This window comes from Eubalaena glacialis, chromosome 2, assembly GCF_028564815.1.
Source record: "Eubalaena glacialis isolate mEubGla1 chromosome 2, mEubGla1.1.hap2.+ XY, whole genome shotgun sequence".
NCBI lineage: Eukaryota > Metazoa > Chordata > Mammalia > Artiodactyla > Balaenidae > Eubalaena > Eubalaena glacialis.
Window position 1 is genome coordinate 184,665,799 of NC_083717.1, and position 21,910 is coordinate 184,687,708.

Here is a 21,910-nt window from a genome sequence, read left to right on the forward strand (position 1 = left end):
ACAGATGTGATGTTATGTTGTTTTCAGTGCATGATATCAGGGAGCACATGACATGATAATGTCCCATTACTGGTGGTAATAACTTGGTTAAGGTGATTTCTGCCAGATTTCTCTACTACAAAACCACTATTTTCCCCTTTGTAATTAATAACTAACTTGTAGGGAGCTACTTTAAGACAGATTTCCTGTTTTTCATCAGACTTTCACGTTCTAGTTTTAGTATCCATGGATGATTCATGCCTGAATCAATTTTTACTCTATTGGTTACCAAATGATAATATTCTAATTCCATCATTTTTAAAATTTATTAGCTGGCATTCTACTGAAGGAACAGGTTCCCTGCCTCTCCCATTTATATATTTATTTGTTTAATCTACTTATACCCGAATGTAGTCATGGATTCTTTTGTTCAGTGGGCTAAAATCTGTTACTATGATTATTTATTTTGAGGCTCATTTCATCCCACATTTGGCTAATGAGAGTCCCTTCAAGCTGGCTTCTGTGTTCTTTTGAAATATTCCCATCATTCTTTGAACACTTCCTTAATGTCTCACATGACAGAATGTTCCAGGCTCATTTTATATTTTCCTAGCCCCAACCCTGGAATCAGCCATTTCTCCAAGGAGTCCTGGTTCCTTTAGTGGATAATGGTATTTAGAAACCAAGATCTGGACACTAGGTGAGGAACAGCATTTTTTAAATGTGTAAAATCTCACAAATTGATGGCTTTAAAAAAGAACTCTCTTTTAAATGTCCTACATGATTTAAAAAATAATTCCTATTACTTTGTATTGTGTTTACATTCTTTTTAGAGGAGTCCATGGAAAGTAATGTATGCTCATGGTCTGTAAGCCTTATCATCTTTAAATAATTTATATTGTCATCAGTTAGTGAAAATTTTCCCCAGTTAGTGTGCCAGTGGAATATTGGACAAAAGGACCAAACTCCTTCTTCTTCTTCTTTTTTTTTTTTTTTTGGCCTTTTTTTGGTATCTTTCAGATGGAGTTACAAGATGATGGGATCACGATGGGCTTAGAGCACAGCTTATCAAAGGACATTATTTCCATTATAAACAATGTCTTCCAAGCCCCCTGGGGGGGCTCCCACACCTGCCAGAAGGAAGAAAAAGCAATTGAGTGTAACTTATGTCAGTCTAGTATTCTCTGCTATCAGCTTGCTTGTGAGCTCCTGGAGAGACTGGCTCCCAAAGAAGAAAGCCGGCTGGTGGTAAGCAGTTGAAGACATGAGATGATCCATGTCTAATGGTAATAAAGACTGCAGTAGATGGTGTAATGGAGTCTTCCTCCAGTATTATCTTATGCTCCATGCTGGGTTATATGTGAGATTACATTAAAAGAAAGTTTCCCTGTTCCTTCTGCTAACTCAGGCTCCTGGAAAGAGACATGAGATGGAGCTACGTTACACAGAATTCTTGAGTTAGAATTCTTGAGTCTTGAGTTAGGGTTGTAGTATATCCGTTCATACAATTTTCATAAATACAAAGTATTACTGGTATTCTTGAAATAACTTTTATCACAAAGTTATGTTACAAAGTTTAGATAACAATGAATACTACAAAATGTAGACATCAAATATTGAGTAAGTAGATTGGATATGGACACTGAAAATTCCTTGGTCACCTCAGTGTATAAAACCCATTGACTTGATCAACAACCAATAAAGCTTTCATTTCATTTTCTGCTTTTTAAGAAAATTGTTTAAATAGGGAACAGCTAATATATGCCATGAATTATCTACTCCATATATTAGTTATTCCCTGTTTAGCCTATTTTCCATCTAAGATACACACATCGCCAAAATACCCACATAGCATCATAGGTAGATGAACCTGAATCATTTGAGCCGGTGTTCGCCATCTTCTCTTTTTCTTCCCCTAGTGTTTGTCTAGGTAGAAAGCGACTTCTTTAAAAAAATTTTTTTGGGATGTATAGTATATATGCAGTAAAGTGTTTCTTCAGTTTTTAAATACCTTTCAGCCCACGTAACTCATTAGTCCTACCTGCCACAACATAATGTTCCTGTAGTACGGTCTTTTAACGCCGTCATTGGGTATATAGTCTAAAGCAGTCACAGTAATAGATGGTTCTAAAACAGTCACAGTAATAGATGGTTCGAAAACATCGTCTAGCTTAGAGCCTAATCAGGAAGATGTTTACGTAAATGAAAAACCTAAGATGCTCATGATGAGCATAGTGAGAAAGAGATGAACAAGATAGCAGTGGGAGGACAGAGAGAGGATGAATCTAGGTTAGAGGTGTGATGGGGATCGGCAAGGTCTTCCCGGAGGAGATGTCTGCTGAGCACATATTTGAAGGAGGAGTGGAGTTAATGAAATGAAGGTGATAGGAGAGAAGGACTGTTGAGACCCAGAAAACTCTCTGTTTAAATGATACAGAGGAAAGGGGGTGATGATACACTCAGGGAACTACGAGTAGTTCATCGTTGCTAGAGCAGCGAGGAGGATGGCAAAGGAGTAAAAGGTAGACTCAGTTTTGTAGTCACATTTATTAAGGGCTCTGTCTGCCAAGCTAAGAGGTAAGGATTTTGTCTTGGCGACAATGGGGGAATCCTGAAGAATTTTAATCAGGGTGGTGATATAATTTGATGAATTTGAGAAATTCTGCCAGTGGAGGAGAGAGATTAGAGGATTTGGAGGCCAGGGACAGGCATCTAGTCAGAAGGTAATGCCGTCACTCAGGGCAGAAACAGGGGAGCCTGAACTAAAGCAGTGATGGTGGTGATGAAGAGAAGGTGTGGACCTGACGGAGTTTTAGGAAAGAGAATCAACAGCACTTGGTGTTTAGTTAGCGTTTAGCGATGGAAAAGTTGAGGACAAATCCATGTTTTCTGGCTTGGAAGGTGATGATGTTGCCATTTACAGAAAATTACACGTGAGTTACTGGGTGTGCGCCGAAGAAAACTGGGTGTATGCAGCAGGAAACTTTTTGCCATATCGAATTTTATGAAACTCAGTTTATAATTTGATTTAGTGTCTTGTTCATGGGTGACCAAGGAACAGGGCCAGCCTCAGCAAAACTGCGAAGTTGGCAAAGATATTCTTCAGAACCCTCCCAGACACCGTTTTAGCACTGGTTTCTTTCTTCTTGGTGTCCTTCGTGTATCCCATCAATCTTTACCTCCTTCTTGCTTTCAGCTGGCTATCAAGTAATTCTTCAAATTACTGGTTAAAGTTATTACTGGTTAAAGTGTTAGCTAAAGAGGATATTTTAAAATTTTATTTATTTAAAACTTTTTTTAATTTAATTTTTATTTTATATTGGAGTATAGTTGATTTACAATACTGTGTTAGTTTCAGGTGTACAGCAAAGTGATTCAGTTATACATATACATATATCCATTCTTTTTCAGATTCTTGTCCCCTATAGGTTATTACAGATCATTGAGTACAGTTCCCTGTGCTATACAGTAGGTCCTTGTTGATTATCTATTTTATATATAGTACTGTGTATATGTTAATCCCAAACTCCTAATTTATCCCTCCCCCAACCTTTCCCCTAAAAGAGAATGATTTTAAAAGAGGATATATGAAGGTGGGAGTTGAAAGAGAGAATAAAACTGGAATAGGAGGATAACTAGAGATGGATATTTTAAACGGTAGCTATTCCTAGTACATTCTCTCTCTCTCTTTAAATCTTCTTTTTCACCCATTTTCCAGCTTGTTATATATCTATATATAGACATACAGATATAGTGTTAAGTATATTCACATTGTTGTGCAACCAATCTTTTTGTCTTGCAAAATGGAAACTCTATACCCATCAAACAATAATGCCCATTTCTCCCTCCCCTGAACCCCTGGAGACCACCATTTTACTTTCTGTTTCTATGAGTTTGACTCCTGTAGATACCTCATATAAGTGCAATAATCCAATATTTGTCCTTTTTAAACTAAAAATAGAATTACCATACGACCTAGCAATCCTACTACTGGGCATATACCCTGAGAAAACCATAATTCAGAAAGAGTCATGTACCACAATGTTCATTGCAGCTCTATTTACAATAGCCAGGACATGAAAGCAACCTAAGTGTCCATCGACAGATGAATGGATAAAGAAGATGTGGCACATGTATACAATGGAATATTACTCAGCCATAAAAAGAAATGAAATTGAGTTATTTGTAGTGAGGTGGATGGACCTAGAGACCGTCATACAGAGTGAAGTAAGACAGGAAGAGAAAATCAAATACCGTATGCTAACACATATATATGGAATCTAAAAAAAAAAGAAAAAAATGGTTCTGAAGAACCTAACGGCAGGTCAAGAATAAAGATGCAGACGTAGAGAATGGACTTGAGGACGTGGGGAGGGGGAAGGGTAAGCTGGGACAAAGTGAGAGAGTGGCATGGACATATGTACACTACCAAATGTAAAATCATAGCTACTGGGAAGCAGCCGCATAGCACAGGGAGACCAGCTCGGTGCTGTGTGTCCACCTAGAGGGGTGGGATAGAGAGGGTGGGAGAGAGACGCAAGAGGGAGGGGATATGGGGATATACATATGCATATAGCCGATTCACTTTGTTATACAGCAGAAACTAACACAACACTGTAAAGCAATTATACTCCAATAAAGATGTTAAAAAAGAAAATTTGTCCTTTTTTGACTGGCTTATTTCACTTAGCATAATGTCCTCAAAGTCCATTCATGTTGTAGCATGTGTCAGAATTTCCTTCCTTTTCAAGGGTGTTTCAAGGGTGTTCAGCATATGCTGTTGTATGCATTTTGTCTATCTGTTCATCTGTTGATGGACACCTGGGTTGCCATACCTTGCTCTCTTTAACTCACATATAGAAATTTCTTGCTCCTAAAAATTTGACTTCCCCCAGCAACCAGTATTTGTATCTAAATATATTGGTGTGAACCCCTTATTATTCTCTACTAATTAAGTGCTGTGATTAAACAAAATGAGCATGGATTGGAATCACCTGGCAAGTGGGACATGCTCACAGGGATTACAGCAGAGATGAGAAAGCAGGCTTAGGAAGATTTAACAATGTTTTTGAGATTTTTTCCATATTTATTTTAAGGGAATGAAAATATTTCAGAAAACAGCTGATCCAAATTTCCTTTAACCATTATGGCAATAAACTCAAGTCTCTATGGAGGCACATGCGTTTGCCCTCTGGGGCTCAGCACAGGGCCTGAGACACAGCAGGCGCTCACCCATCTTTGTTGAACTAAGTGGAACCATTCTTTACATCCCCAAAGGGCTGCTCATCTGGCTGCTTGTCATATTTGTTTCAGGAGCCCACAGACAGCCTTGAGGATAGCCTCCTTTCTTCCAGACCAGAGTTTATTATAGGCCCGGAAGGTGAGGAGGAGGAGAATCCAGCAACTAAGCATGAGGAGAACCCAGGCAATCGCACCGAGCCCATGGAACATGCTGGTAGGTGAACTCTGGCTGATGGGGAGAGAGGTGTGCACATCCCAGTTTGCACAGGCCTAACACTGAGAACCCGGATTTCTTAGATCACCATCGGCTTGGGCAAGCTCAGACTCGGGTTCCTCAGTACAGACTTTTGCACATGAACCATTTCTCTCAAGATTATGAAGTGAACAGATCCAGGATGTGCTTCTCATAGAAGAGAGGTCACTGAGCACATTTCTGGCAGCAGGAGCTTGCTATCGATAAAAACCTACCCTGTCTGTGAAAGCATCACCGCTACATATAGTGAATCACGTTCTCTGTGGAGAAGTAGCTGTGAACCAAGGCTGAAGGGCCCAAGTGGAGGCTGCCAACACTCTTGATAGGCACTCAGGGCATTTGACCAAAGCACAGTGTTTTTGGATAGAGGTGACCAAAGTTGAGCTCGTGCAGCTTCTGAGCCCCAGGGGCTTGGCTGTGACCCTGGATGGGCTCACCGTGAATAGCTGTACAAGTCGTACTCTAAGGCTAGTTGGCTCTGCTGGGAGCTGGGAAGAGAGATGACCTCTTTCTACCTTGCTTAAAGGCTCTATGTAGGCGAATTGGGACGAGCAAGATGGCAGGCAGGCCTGGAATCATCTCCAGCTCCTCAAACTCTGAAGGAGTTTCAGGTATTTAGGATGGGACTCCACGTGCCTCTGAGAAAGCCTGGTTTCTGGATCTGCACTGTGACACTCTCGGAATTTGTATCTTCTTGCTTCCACTATCCTGAATTGTTAGAATACCTGGTCCCTGGGAAGCCTACTCCCCAGAACCAAAGTTTGGGAAGCTTTCCATCATTTCTTCAGTGAACAGCAAACATTATTAAGTGACTGTTTTGTGGGGCTCATTGCAAGTCATGGGGTGTCTTATCAGACCAAGGTAACTACATCGTTAGTACAAAATGCTTGGTTGAAACTAACTGCTTCAGCGTGATTGTGTAAATAGTTGAGGATGTATATGTTGCCTCACACTATTTAGAACCATTGAAACTTAGATGAGGAAACACCTGAGATAACCTACTTCATTGGTTTTCAGTGTGTACTTGGAGTTGTAAATCTCTGTGTTGTTTCCTTTTGACCTTCCTTAATTGGGGTGGCAATTGGTGAGAACATGTGGGCAAATGATAAAGACCCAGGCTCCCCACCCTGCTTCAACCAGAGTGTTCTGACTTGTACTATTTCCTGTGTTGGAGTTCTAAGTAAGATTCTCTTTCAACAAAGGATTTCATAGCAAAGAATTTGAAACCTGCTGATCTAGGTCAGCCTTCTCACTTTGCAGATGAGGAAAGTACATCCAAGATGGGTTAAGCAACTTGCCCATGGTCATAGAGCACAAGTTATTCATTCCTGATTTATGCTTTATGCTTAACATGATTTCAAAACTGTAATAGAGCATCAGGATCCTCTGAGGAGTTGCAGCACAGAATGAAATGACCTCCACCTGCTCGCCCCTGATTCTGGGCATGTTTGGGGGTGGGGGACTGGGAATTGGAAACCCAAATATTGTACAACTAGTTAGTGGCAGGGTTGAGACTAGATCCCAGGGCCATGTTTCTATCAGGCATTGATCAGGCCTAAGGGAAGCAACGATTTCACTTACGATCCAATAACCTGTACTCTTTAGATGTAAATATATATTTTTAAACCTGACATAGCACACAAATCAATTAACTACCATTTTAATTTATATGTAACATTTTATTTGAACAATGGTTAAAATTAAGCAATTTGTTTTTATAAATTACTCTTTCCTTTGCTTCATTGTTGTAAACTCCACTTATTTAAACATTTGCTCTATTCATCTCCCCCAAGCACTACTTCAGGCTCTGGTCACAGCTTCTGGTCTGTTTTCCTTCTTTTGCTTTCTGCTGTCTTACAGGACACAGTTATCACTTGTCTCCTCAGGGAAGAGGAATTTTCTTCCGAGACCGGCCTTCCTGGCTGCTAAGCACGCTGACCCTGCTTCTGCTTTGTGGGTCTTCAGGTGTCGGTCTTGAGCTCCTCTGTCAGAGAATAGATGGGTGCTCTACTGACACATGTTCAGTGGTTTCCCTCTCTTATTCTAGGGTATTTCCTGTTTCTGCATTTTGTGGCCTGGTGCCTATTCCTTATAGCAGTCAGAGATATCCTCCACTAAAAATGTTAAAAATTTTTTTCATGCTAGACAAAATAGAGTTTAGTGCTGATAACAAGTATTTAAAATACATTGGAGTGGAAGATCCCCAATAAACTAGTATATACACCAAGAGGGTTTGACTCTCACTGTCTCTGATCCTAGGAATTGCCAAAACTTATAATGGTGATTTGAAAACATTTTACATTAGTTTCTATATCTGGTTAACTTGTGAATTCTTTTCTCTAGCATGCCTCATGTAAAATATGCCACCACTACCCACTATAGAGGCAAAGGTCTTTTTATTTATTTATTTACTTATTTTTAATAAATTTATTTATTTATTTTTGGCTGTGTTGGGTCTTCGTGCTGTGCGCGGGCTTTTTCTAGTTGTGGTGAGCGGGGGCTACTCTTCGTTGCGGTGCACGGGCTTCTCATTGCGGTGGCTTCTCTTGTTGTGGAGCACGGGCTCTAGGTGCTTGGGCTTCAGTAGTTGCAGCACACGGGCTCAGTAGTTGTGACACGTGGGCTCAGTAGTGGTGGCTCACGGGCTCAGTTGCTCCGCGGCATGTGAGATCTTCCCGGTCCAGGGATCAAACCCGTGTCCCCTGCATCGGCAGGTGGATTCTTAACCACTGCGTCACCAGGGAAGTCCCCAAAGGTCTTTTTAGAGCTCCTCACAAGAAGATAAAACCATGAGTAGTTCTGATGTGAATATGCTCAACTTCTTTAAAAGGCTCCCTTTTTGCACATGGGAGTCCTGTGCATGTGTGAATATTGTACACTTGAGTCCTGGGGTAAATCCCTCCTTAGGTGCTAATATAAGTTGCATATCTCTCTTTAATACCTGCTTATCTCCCTTTCAGTTAGGAGGGCAAACCTCGGCAGGCCCTAAGCCCCCTCCAGGTATCAGCAGAAATAGCTGCCCACAGGAGCACAGGGCTGGGCTGGGGTTGCTTCAGGGAATCAAAGACATCTGAATACACAGTGGAAGGTGGAAGCTGAGGATCCTAAATCTAGAAGGTTTCCTGCACTTGCATCATGGAAAGGATATATGCTACCTTGGAGAACAAAGAAACACATTACATGAACACTTTTTAATATATTCTATTTCTATTTTTACTCCTCTTTGTTTTATGGTCTTGATCAATTCACGAACGGTGGAGGGAAGGAGTTATGCTAACCTTTGTGTAATTATTTCTTCCCAGCAATAAAGAATGATACTGAAAGAAAGTTTTGCTACCAACAGCTTCCAGTAACGCTGAGACTAATATACACCATTTTCCAGGTATATTTTTTGAAATATTTGAATATTATATTTAGTAGCATTGCCATTTTAGATAACTCAGTAAACTTGTGGTTCTTTGCATAGGAAATGGCCAAGTTTGAAGAGCCAGACATTCTTTTTAATATGCTCAATTGCCTGAAGATCCTCTGTCTACATGGAGAGTGTTTATACAGTGCTAGAAAAGATCATCCTCAATTTTTAGCCTACATTCAGGATCACATGTTGATTGCAAGGTATGTCTTTCTAGTAGTTTTTTGTTTGTTCATATTTTAGGCTTTTATCTGTGAAAATCAATTTTAGAATAAGACTTACCAACTCACTGGGTTATTTCTCTTAGCCAGCACAGGCTAATTACCTATGGGAACTACTTTTATTTCTTTTATGTAGTCTAATTTTTGAGTATGTCAATATGAAGAATAGTAATTGTCTTTGCTAGGTACTTTAGAAGTAGAAAAGGCAAAATAAGGATTATTTTATGCCTTTCAGTTGTTAGATGGCTTAAGAATACTGTGTACTCTAGGTGGGCTGACTTTGTTGTTAAAGCGATCTCTACCAAATATGTACCCAGGCCATTTGGATTGCTGATGCTGTGGGATGTCTGCCTCAGCCTTTGGGCTTTGTAGCCCAGGTTTTTTCCCCAAAGTACCACCCTGACACAAAAGCCATGGTGGACAATGTAGGGATTTGGGGAAGGGACACTCTTCCATTTTTCAAACAAGACTGCCTTAGAGGACTGGGAGAGCTATATGTTACTGGCCAAATCCAGAATTTTTTGTCACTGAGATGGTTTTCTACTAGTGCTGTATATATATATATGCTTTGCCTCCTTCAACTAAATTGCAAGCTCCATGAGGGCAATTTTTTGGACATTCTTCTTATATAAGACCTACTGTTGTGCTCTGGAAGCATCATCATCCTTCATCACACAATGATAACAGTAGCTCAAGCTTTTTGAGTACCTACTATGTGTTAAGTACTATGTATCATTTCATTTAATACAACCAGCATTGGGAGGAAACAAAAGTTCAGAGAAGTTAAGAAATTTACACTTGGTTACACAGCTAATTAATGGCAGGGTTGGGATTAGATCTATATTTGTCTGATTTCTACTATTAAGATGAAGCACACAGTGTTTGAAAGTTACTCCTTTTCATTCCATAGCTTTAGTACGTCTTCTCAAAAACAAGGCTCTCTAGTGACATGTACCTCAATATGTTCTCTGTAAAACGGAGATAACGTGTCACTTCTCCTTTCTCTTAGTGCTGCATTATAAGTTTTTAAAGTCGAACATAGTTTGATTCTGATATTAACTCTGGAGCCAAATAGAAAACAAAACAAAATAAAACAAAACAAAAAGAAACAAAAGGCATACTTTAAATAATTGAATAAAAATTTTGAAAACATTATTACTAGAAATATATATTCAGCATTATTCTGGCATACAGTGACAGGGACTTAGCTTAAACTTGCTAAGGTATGTTTCTGACCAGTAGTGGTCTGGTTTTAAGAATGGCAAGTACTCATAAGATGTTACCAGGGATACCTCTCTCTCTCTTTCTGTTTTTTTCTCTCTCTCTTTCCCCGCCCCTTTCTCCCTCCCCATCACTTAGCCTAGTTCTCTCTGTGTTGGCTTCTTCTCCTCAGGCTGTTCCTGTGAGGTGGGAAAGAGAGAGGGTTGCTAGCAGCCCTAGATTGACATTACACTTCATTCTTGAGATTTCAGAGTACATATCAAAACCTGGAAAAAGGATGCTAGCACTCTCATGCTTGGGTCACATGCCCACCCCTGGACTAATCACTCTTCATGACATTGAAGTATTTTGATCACCCTGGGTTTTGTGTTCATTATTAGGATAGAGAAGGTGGGGGAACTTGATTGACAGCCCTGCCAGTTGGTGGAGAGGCTGTTCCTAATAGAAAAAGAGTTGTTCTTTGCTAGGATAAGAGGAAAAGGCCGCTGGGCAGACAAAACCAACACAATTCTCCAGATGTTCACTGTAAGAAAAATTAAAAAAATCACTTATCACCCCATCATCTTAACGTAACTAATATCAGTTATTATTTAACAATCATTGTTCATTTATATACCTTCATTTATAATATACAATTTTTAATTTTTATGTTAAAAATGCACTGTTAACTGGTAGTGTTTTCCTATGTTATTACATAAAAGTAACTTCTTTAAAAAAATTAACATAGGAAAAGAGCACAAGAACAGTTTATCCAAGGATGATACTCTTGTGAATGAATGGAATTTCACCAAAAGCATCCCTACCAGCCCTCTGTTAACTATACTTCCCACAAACTAAGATAATAAGATTTTTTTCCTAGAAAGATTATCATAACTGTAACCACTTTGCTTCTTCTTGATTCCCCAGCCTGTGGAGAGTCGTCAAATCTGAATTCTCCCAGCTATCTTCATTGGCAGTTCCTCTCCTTCTTCACGCTTTGTCACTTCCTCATGGTGCTGACATCTTTTGGACAATCATAAATGGCAATTTCAACAGCAAAGACTGGAAGATGAGGTTTGAAGCAGGTACTTCTGTATTAGCTTAAAAATTCTCTCTGGGTCACAAGGTAAACCAGATGTCCAGTCATGACATCTCTTTTTGGCCCTCCCTTTCCCTCCCTTCTTTTTAGAAGGCATTGTCCTGCTTGCTAGTGTTCTTTGGTGGCTCTACTTAGTTGAGCTCCCTTGATAATGGAATTTTTCAGAGTGGTCCTTAGGTAGGTTGACCATGTCTAGGTTTGTCTGGGATAGTCCTAGTTTATGCCTGTTGTGCAGGTGTATTTATTTATTTTTTTTTTATTTTTATTTTTTTTTTTAATTAATTAATTTATTTATTTATTTATTTATTTATTTATTTATGGCTGTGTTGGGTCTTCGTTTCTGTGCAAGGGCTTTCTCTAGTTGCGGCGAGCGGGGGCCACTCTTCATCGCGGTGCGCGGGCCTCTCACTATCGCGGCCTCTCTTGTTGCGGAGCACAGGCTCCAGACGCGCGGGCTCAGTAGTTGTGGCACACGGGCTTAGTTGCTCCGCGGCATGTGGGATCTTCCCAGACCAGGGCTCGAACACCTGTCCCCTGCATTGGCAGGCAGATTCTCAACCACTGCGCCACCAGGGAAGCCCAGGTGTATTTATTAATTGCACCCTTGTTTACTCTCAAATGGGTCCTGGCTTGAATAATAAGTTATGTAGTCACCTAACAGGTTACTTGCATTTGAGTACCTGGGAAAGTTTGTTAAAAATGCAGATTTTTGGGCCTCATTCTAGACCTACTGAATCAGAATCTCAGGAGGTGAGGCCAGAAATCTATATTTTCTAACAAGTTCTCCAGGTAATTCAGTGAAGTTTGAGAAGCTCTGCTGTTGTACTCTTGCCATTGGAGCATCAGTGACCAAATCTGGTGCAGTGATGGGTATAATTCCTAGTGCTTAGAATGGCAAGTTCCCAGAGGAACATGGTAAGGAAGGAATTGGGATGTGTTCTCTTAGTCTTACATCTGCTGGTCTCACTGTCACCCTAATCTGCTGGTACTCCCATTCTCAGGGGGCAGCAAGCAGGGTTGGCATACCAACCTGTGCCTTATCAGAATGGTTCCGTATATTTTAGTGTCTCAAAAATTTCGCAGAGAAATGGAAGTTCCATCAGGTGAGTTAACTACTATACTTTGAGTTCAGTTCCCTAATATCTGACCACCTCAAAGAGTTCTTGCTTTTAATGCCTCATGAATCCCAGGGGCTGGTTTATTTATGTGATAGCACATGATGTTGTATGAAATTAGAGTAAAACTTTCTAGCAAAAGTCTACATGGTATTGGCCACATTTTATAGGCATTTGAATACAAATAAAGCAGGTAAATATTTAACTATGCTCTTTCATTACAATTTAAGGATTAGATTATTGCCAAATTAATCTTCTGAATCACAGCTCCAATTATGTTGCTTTTCTACTCAAAAAATTTTAATGGGTTTTCAGTGCCGAGAGAATAAAGTTCAGACTCCTTAAACTGGAATTCAAAGTTTTCCATGGTCTAACTGCAAGTGTTTGCAGCCTCATTTCCCACTCTTCTTTCTACATATACCATTGCTATTTCTCCATTGCTTCCTGCTTCCCTTCATCCATGTGTTGGCCATTCTGTGCTCTCCATCTGAAATCCTCTTCTATTCAAGGTTCCATTTAAATGCCACTTCCCAAACAATGATGAAAAATACAATAAATGAAATTAAAAATACTTTAGAAGGAATCAATACCAGAATAACTGAGGCAGAAGAACAGATAAGTGACCTGGAAGATAAGATAGTGGAAATAACTACTGCAGAGCAGAATAAAGAAAAAAGAATGAAAAGAATTGAGGACAGTCTTAGAGACCTCTGGGACAACATTAAATGCACCAACATTCAAATTATAGGGGTCCCAGAAGAAGAAGAGAAAAAGAAAGGGACTGAGAAAATATTTGAAGAGATTATAGTTGAAAACTTCCCAAACATGGGAAAGGAATAGTTAAGTCCAGGAAGCGCAGAGAGTCACATACAGGATAAATCCAAGGAGAAACACACCAAGACACATATTAATCAAACTATCAAAAATTAAATACAAAGAAAAAATATTAAAAACAACAAGGGAAAAGCAACAAATAACATACAAGGGAATCCCCATAAGGTTAACAGCTGATCTTTCAGCAGAAACTCTGCAAGCCAGAAGGGAGTGGCAGGACATATTTAAAGTGATGAAAGGGAAAAACCTACAACCAAGATTACTCTACCCAGCAAGGATCTCATTCAGATTCGACGGAGAAATTAAAAGCTTTACAGACAAGCAAAAGCTAAGAGAATTCAGCACCACCAAACCAGCTTGACAACAAATGCTAAAGAAACTTCTCTAGGCAGGAAGCACAAGAGAAGGAAAAGACCTATGATAACAAACCCAAAACAATTAAGAAAATGGTAATAGGAAAATACATATTGATAATTACCTTAAATGTAAATGGATTAAATGCTCCAACCAAAAGACATAGACTGGCTGAATGGATACAAAAACAAGAGCCATATATATGCTGTCTACAAGAGAACCACTTCAGACCTAGGGACACATACAGACTGAAAGTGAGGGGATGGAAAAAGATATTCCATGCAAATGGAAATCAAATGAAAGCTGGAGTAACAATTCTCATATCAGACAAAATAGACTTTAAAATAAAGACTATTACAAGAGACAAAGAAGGACACTACATAATGATCAAGGGATCAATCCAAGAAGAAGATATAACAATTGTAAATATTTATGCACCCAACATAGGAGCCCCTCAATACATAAGGCAAATGCTAACAGCCATAGAAGGGGAAATGGACAATAACACAATCATAGTAGGGGACTTTAACACCCCACTTTCACCAATGGACAGATCATCCAAAATGAAAATAAATAAGGAAACACAAGCTTTAAATGATACATTAAACAAGATGGACTTAATTGATATTTATAGGACATTCCATCCAAAAACAACAGAATACACTTTCTTCTCAAGTACTCATGGAACATTCTCCAGGATAGATCATATCTTGGGTCACAAATCAAGCCTTGGTAAATTTAAGAAAATTGAAATTGTATCAAGTGTCTTTTCTGAACACAATGCTATGAGACTAGATATCAATTACAGGAAAAAATCTGTAAAAAATACAAACACATGGAGGCTAAACAATACACTACTTAATAACCAAGAGATCACTGAAGAAATCAAAGAGGAAATCAAAAAATACCTAGAAACAAATGACAATGAAAACATGACGACCCAAAATCTATGGGTTGCAGCAAAAGCAGTTCTAAGAGGGAAGTTTATAGCAATATAATCCTACCTCAAGAAACAAGAAACATCTCAAATAAACAACCTAACCTTACACCTAAAGCAATTAGAGAAAGAGGAACAAAAAAAAACCCCAAAGTTAGCAGAAGGAAAGAAATCATAAAGATCAGATCAGAAATAAATGAAAATGAAATGATGGAAATGATAGCAAAGATCAATAAAAGTAAAAGCTGGCTCTTTGAGAAGATAAACAAGAGTGATAAACCATTAGCCAGACTCATCAAGAAAAAAAGAGAGATGACTCAAATCAATAGAATTAGAAATGAAAAAGGAGAAGTAACAACTGACACTGCAGAAATACAAAGGATCATGAGAGATTACTACAAGCAACTATATGGCAATAAAATGGACAACCTGGAAGAAATGGACAAATTCTTAGAAATGCACAACCTTCTGAGACTGAACCAGGAAGAAATAGAAAATATAAACAGACCAATGAGAAGCACTGAAATTGAGACTGTGATTAAAAATCTTCAAACAAACAAAAGCCCAGGACCAGATGGCTTCACAGGCAAATTCTATCAAACATTTAGAGAAGAACTAACACCTATCCTTCTCAAAATCTTCCAAAATATAGCAGAGGGAGGAACACTCCCAAACTCATTCCACGAGGCCACCATCACCCTGATACCAAAACCAGACAAAGATGTCACAAAGAAAGAAAACTACAGGCCAATATCACTGATGAACATAGGTGCAAAAATCTTCAACAAAATCCTAGCAAACAGAATCCAACAGCACATTAAAAGGATCATACACCATGATCAAGTGGGTTTTATCCCAGGAGTGCAAGGATTCTTCAATATATGCAAATCAATCAATGTGATACACCACATTAACAAATTGAAGGAGAAAAACCATATGATCATCTTAACAGATGCAGAAAAAGCTTTTGACAAAATTCAACACTCATTTAAGCTAAAAACCCTCCAGAAAGTAGGCATAGAGGGAACTTACCTCAACATAATAAAGGCCATATATGACAAACCCACAGCCAACATCGTTCTTAATGGTGAAAAACTGAAACCATTTCCACTAAGATCAGGAGCAAGACAAGGTTGTCCACTCTCACCACTATTATTCAACATAGTTTTGGAAGTTTTAGCCACAGCAGTCAGAGAAAAAAGAAATAAAAGGAATCCAAATTGGAAAAGAAGAAGTAAAGCTGTCACTGTTTGCAGATGACATGATACTATACATAGAGAATCCTAAAGATGCTACCAGAAAACTACTAGAGCTAATCAATGAATTTGGTAAAGTAGCAGGATACAAAATTAATGCACAGAAATCTCTTGCGTTCCTATACACTAATGATGAAAAATCTGAAAGACAAATTAGGGAAACACTCCCATTTACAACTGCAACAAAAAGAATAAAATACCTAGGAATAAACCTACCGAGGGAGACAAAAGACCCGTATGCAGAAAACTATAAGAAAGATGAAAGAAATTAAAGGTGATACAAACAGATAGAGAGATATACCATGTCTTGGATTGGAAGAATCAACATTGTGAAAATGACTGTACTACCAAAGCAATCTACAGATTCAATGCAATCCCTATCAAACTACCAATGGCATTTTTCACAGAAGTAGAACAAAAAATTTCACAATTTGTATGGAAACACAAAAGACCCCAAATAGCCAAAGCAATCCTGAGAAAGAAAAACGGAGCTGGAGGAATCAGACTCCCTGACTTCAGACTATACTACAAAGCTACAATAATCAAGACAGTATGGTACTGGCACAAAAACACCAATATAGATCAATGGAACAGGATAGAAAGCCCAGAGATAAACCCACGCACATACGGTTACCTTATTTTTGATAAAGGAGGCAAGAATATACAATGGAGAAAAGACAGTCTCTTCAATAAGTGGTGCTGGGAAAACTGGACAGCTACATGTAAAAGAATGAAATTAGAACACTCCCTAACACCATACACAAAAATAAACTCAAAATGGATTAAAGACCTAAATGTAAGGCCAGACACTATACAACACTTAGAGGAAAACAAAGGCAGAACACTCTATGACATAAATCACAGCAAGATCCTTTTTGACCCACCTCCTAGAGAAATGGAAATAAAAACAAAAATAAACAAATGGAATCTAATGAAACTTAAAAGCTTTTGCACAGCAAAGGAAACCATAAACAAGACGAAAAGACAACCCTCAGAATGGGAGAAAATATTTGCAAATGAAGCAACTGACAAAGGATTAATCTCCAGAATTTACAAGCAGCTCATGCAGCTCAATGTCAAAAAAACAAACAACCCAAACCAAAAATGGGCAGAAGACTTAAATAGACATTTCTCCAAAGAAGATATACAGATTACCAACAAACAGATGAAAGAATGCTCAACATCACTAATCATTAGAGAAATGCAAATCAAAACTACAATGAGGTATCACCTCACACCCGTCAGAATGGCCATCATCAAAAAATCTACAAACAATAAATGCTGGAGAGGGTGTGGAGAAAAGGGAACCCTCTTGCACTGTTGGTGGGAATATAAATTGATACAGCCACTATGGAGAACAGTATGGACGTTCCTTAAGAAACTAAAAATAGAACTACCCTATGACCCAGCAATCCCACTACTGGGCATATACCCTGAGAAAACCATAATTCAAAAAGAGTCATGTACCACAATGTTCATTGCAGCTCTATTTACAATAGCCAGGACATGGAAGCAACCTAAGTGTCCATCGACAGATGAATGGATAAAGAAGATGTGGCACACATATACAATGGAATATTACTCAGCCATAAAAAGAAATGAAATTGAGTTATTTGTAGTGAGGTGGATGGACCTAGAGTCTGTCATACAGAGTGAAGTAAGTCAGAAAGAGCAAAGCAAATACCATATGCTAACACATATATATGGAATCTAAAAAATAAAAAAAAAAATGGTTATGAAGAACCCAGGGACAGGACAGGAATAAAGGACAGACATAGAGAATCGACTTGAGGACACAGGGAGTGGGAAGGGTAAGCTGGGACAAAGTGAGAGAGTGGCATGGACATATATACACTACCAAATGTAAAATAGATAGCTAGTGGGAAGCAGCCGCATAGCACAGGGAGATCAGCTCGGTGCTTTGGGACCACGTAGAGGGGTGGGATAGGGAGGGTTGGAGGGAGATGCAAGAGGGAGGAGATATTGGGATATATGTATATGTACAGCTGATTCACTTTGTTATAGAGTGGAAACTAACATACCATTGTAAAGCAGTTATACTCCAATAAAGATGTTTAAAAAATAATAATAAAATAAATGCCACCTCCATTTCATGAACCTTCAAATGCCCCTATTGAGTTCCACTTTCTCGGTTCCATTGGTGGAAAGTCATTTCTTTATCCTTTGATCTCTCGTAGCATTTTATTTCTACCTCATTAGTGGCAGTTACAGCCTTTTGTATTACATTTCCGTTACAGTTGTACCTGTCTTATCTCTTTTAGTTGACTTGACTTTGAAGTCAAGACCTGTGAATGATTCACATATTAGTCTGCTTGGGCTGCCATAACAGAATAACATAGACTGGATAGCTTAAACAACAGAAATCTATTTCTCACAGTTTTAAGGGCTGGGAAGTACAAGATCAAGGCTCCAGCCTACTTGGTTCCTCGGTGAGGGCTCTCTTCCTGGCTTCTCTTCTCTCTGTATCCTTTCATGGTAGAGAGGGAGAGAGAACTCTTGTCTCCCTTCCTCTTATTATAAGGACATGAATCCCATAATGGGAGCCTACCCTCATGACCTCATCTAAACCTAATTACCTCCCAAGGTCCCACCTCCGAATGCCATCACATTGGGAATTAAGGCTCCAACATATCAATTTGGGGAGGGGACACAAACGTTCAGTCTATAACAATTCATTTTTGCATTTACTCCCACCTTCCCCAAGTACCTAGAATGATCTCTTACGTATATATAATGTGCTTAATTTATATTTTAAAAATAAGTGAATCAGTGAATTTATTGAATAAATACTGTATGTACTAGTTATCATGGGAGCAATAAAAAGAGTATAAGAGCAGATTCTTGCCCTCAAGAAGCTCCTAATTTAATTGATGAGATCAAATATAAACATGTAAGAGGTTAAGAAACTATAACAGTATAAATATAATTCAAGACAACAGAAGATAATGGTATAAATATAATTCAGACAACAGAAGATATGTCATATAGCTATATATGAACACACAAATGCCATAGGTAAATGAATAGTATTTTTGCAGGAGTTCGTGGGATGGAAAGGCCACTCTAGGAAGTCAGAGTGACTTTACAGAATAGTAGAATTTCAGCAGCAGACTCTTTAAGGATGGTAGAGTGTCAATAAGCAGAAAAGAATAGAAAGAATATTCTATCTAGGCTGCTGGAACAGCTTAAGTAAAGTCCTGAAATGTCTTTGCATGGAACTATATTGCTTCACTAGTTATTATAACTTTTTATAAAGCTATGTTTAAAGAGTGGCTGGAATAATTTAATATAGATGTGCAGAATAATGGTGCATCTGTTTCATGGAAGAAATATGTGGCTTCTATAGCCCCAGGAAGCCTGGTTGTCATATCACTTCATGACATATTAAGGACTTAGAGCCAGCCCTGGTGGGCACATCCCACATCCCTGTGTGGTCTGAAGAACCTCTATAGAATGGACAAAGAAATGAGCATGGAGGCATTTTGAAAAGTTTGAAATGTGGCTGAAAGTTAAACAAAGGTAAAGACCATTAAAAAGAAAAAAGAAAACCCAGAACTAAATCAAGGCTGCCTGGCAGAAAAATACTACACTGCGTAGAAATGGTCTCTGCTGCACGGATAAAATGGAACACTCAAGAAGGTGGCATTAGAATTTCCTTTTGGTATTTAACGTCAGTGTAGGGGGGCCCAGAGTTAGCTTTTTCTCTGTGGGCTCATTTCTCAGACCGTCTAAATAAATGTCAATTTTTTTGTTCTCTGCCTTTGACATTGCAGTGGAAAAAGTGGCTGTAATTTGTAGATTTCTGGATATTCATTCAGTGACCAAAAACCACCTGCTGAAGTACTCCCTGGCACACGCCTTCTGCTGCTTTCTGACGGCTGTGGAGGACGTCAACCCAGCGGTGGCTACGAGGGCTGGTCTCCTGCTTGACACCATAAAGAGGCCAGCCTTGCAGGTGACGTCCCTCAGATGTGCATTATCTGCTCTGCGGATGGTGCTCTGCTCTACTCTACTAATTCATTGAGTTTATTTGTCACATAAACACACATAATACTGATGATGATGGTAACAGTGGAAATTTTTTAATTGAGAAAAGCATCCCAGAACAACACTGTATTAACAGATCTCTTGTTTTTATTTGTTGATTCTTTCTTTCCAGTCTTTGTCCCTATGCTGCCATCGCTTCTGACAGATGTAATTATTGTATAATTTTGTGTGTGTGGCAGATTTTTAAACTAGTTTGGTTATTTTATACCATTCAGCTGGCTCCTGGGCCAAAAGCCCTTGTCACTGAGTCTAGATGCAAAGAGAAATCAGATGAATTATAATATAAACCAAAGCAAAACAAGAGATGGTAAATATACTACTGAAATGAAATACCACAAAGTAAAATCAAAGAGACATGAAATATGAGACCTGGAGAGAGTTGTTTATTTATCTTATTTGGCACCTTTATTTTATACTTGAAGAAACCAAGTCTCAGAGAGATAATGGGACTTTTTAAAGAACACAGAGTGAACTCATGGGAGAACAAAGACTAGAACCTCTAAAGTCCTGATCTACTGTTTTTCCACATTGGCACCTGATTTATTATTATATTGTTATTATTAAAAGTAATAATAATGGCAAGAACTAACATTTGTCAAACAGGTATTATGTTTCCGGGGCGGTGTATTAGAAGTGTCCCATCATAACATTACTTCATTTAATCCTCACAGTAACCTTTTGTGTGTTCCCATTTTACAGATAGAGAAGTTGAGTGTTAGAAAGGTTAAGTAACTTTTTCAGAGTCACACGGCTAGTAAGTGGCAGCACAAACTCAGGTCTGACTCATAATAATGTCCATGTTCTTAATTGTGTGTGTGTGTGTGTGTGAGTGTACACAAGGTCTCCCAAACCAGTGTAAGAGCTTCTCTTGTAAAAAAGACTAAGAAGAAAGGGCAAACTATGTAGAATCTGAAAAATTATAGAGCTATGCTGTTGTGGACCCATACCTCCCCATGTAAAAATTCCCAGTTGTCTTCGAGATAGTCCTTCTCTGTTGGTCTTAATAAGACAAGGTAGTTGTATGTCTAACCCCCACTCAGGGCTTGGAACATAGGAGGCACTCATTAGATGAGAGTTGCATGAATTAATAGCATAATTGGATGAATTAGTTTTAAATTTTCATTCAGTTAAAAAAAGGGAAATGGTAGACTCACATACTAGAGAAATAGATGCTCAGTCCATTCCAACTTTGATTTCTTAAGATTCTATGTTCCACTCACATTCCAAGAAGACAAGATGACTTTCCTTTCTTTTAGAATCATGGAATTTATCATTGAAAGGGAATTTAAAGACCGTATTCTTGTGTATTCTAAAATGTAGTTTTGGAAGTACGCTTCTCTTAATAGAAACTACAGACATTAAAGAAAGAAACACTGGTCTGAGGGTATTTGAATTAAGTGGTTATTATTCGATGCATCAGAAAAATCAATAATATACATTTAGCTCAGATTTCTGAGTCAAAATTCAAGAGATATTCAACAATTAGGAGAAGCTCCTCTTCTGCATTTTTTTTTTTCCCTACCAAAAATGCAGTCAAAGAAGATTTCAATTGAATCATTCTTCATTGTAAGCATGGATTGAGGAGGCTGCCTTGTTTCACTGACTTTGCTTGGTGTATTTACATCTGACTTTCCATTTTTGTTTTTGTTTTTTTACCTTTTCCCCAGGGTCTGTGTCTTTGTCTTGACTTCCAGTTTGATACTGTGGTTAAAGATCGACCCACAATATTGAGCAAGCTTTTACTCTTGCATTTTCTTAAGCAAGATATTCCTGCTTTGAGTTGGGAGTTCTTTGTCAACAGATTTGAAACGCTTTCTTTGGAAGCTCAGCTACATTTGGATTGTAACAAAGAATTTCCTTTTCCTACAAGTAAGCAAAACAAAGAACTTGCTTTAAACAGTCACAGTTCCTATTCTGGTGCTTGCTGGATAAACAGAAGAT

The 21,910-nt window shown here is 38.6% G+C and overlaps 1 protein-coding gene across 3 annotated transcripts in view; it reads left to right on the forward strand.

The window, feature by feature from the left end:
* Nucleotides 1-21,910, forward strand: part of UNC79 (unc-79 homolog, NALCN channel complex subunit) — a 204,647-nt gene that overhangs the window by 87,719 nt on the left and 95,018 nt on the right. For all 3 annotated transcript variants that reach the window (XM_061182833.1, XM_061182834.1, XM_061182835.1), the window contains exons 16-22: nucleotides 1,000-1,227; nucleotides 5,293-5,434; nucleotides 8,776-8,855; nucleotides 8,940-9,088; nucleotides 11,234-11,391; nucleotides 19,696-19,877; nucleotides 21,637-21,838. In XM_061182833.1, the coding sequence (XP_061038816.1) occupies nucleotides 1,000-1,227; nucleotides 5,293-5,434; nucleotides 8,776-8,855; nucleotides 8,940-9,088; nucleotides 11,234-11,391; nucleotides 19,696-19,877; nucleotides 21,637-21,838 (1,141 nt within the window). The remainder of the gene's footprint in view (nucleotides 1-999; nucleotides 1,228-5,292; nucleotides 5,435-8,775; nucleotides 8,856-8,939; nucleotides 9,089-11,233; nucleotides 11,392-19,695; nucleotides 19,878-21,636; nucleotides 21,839-21,910) is intronic.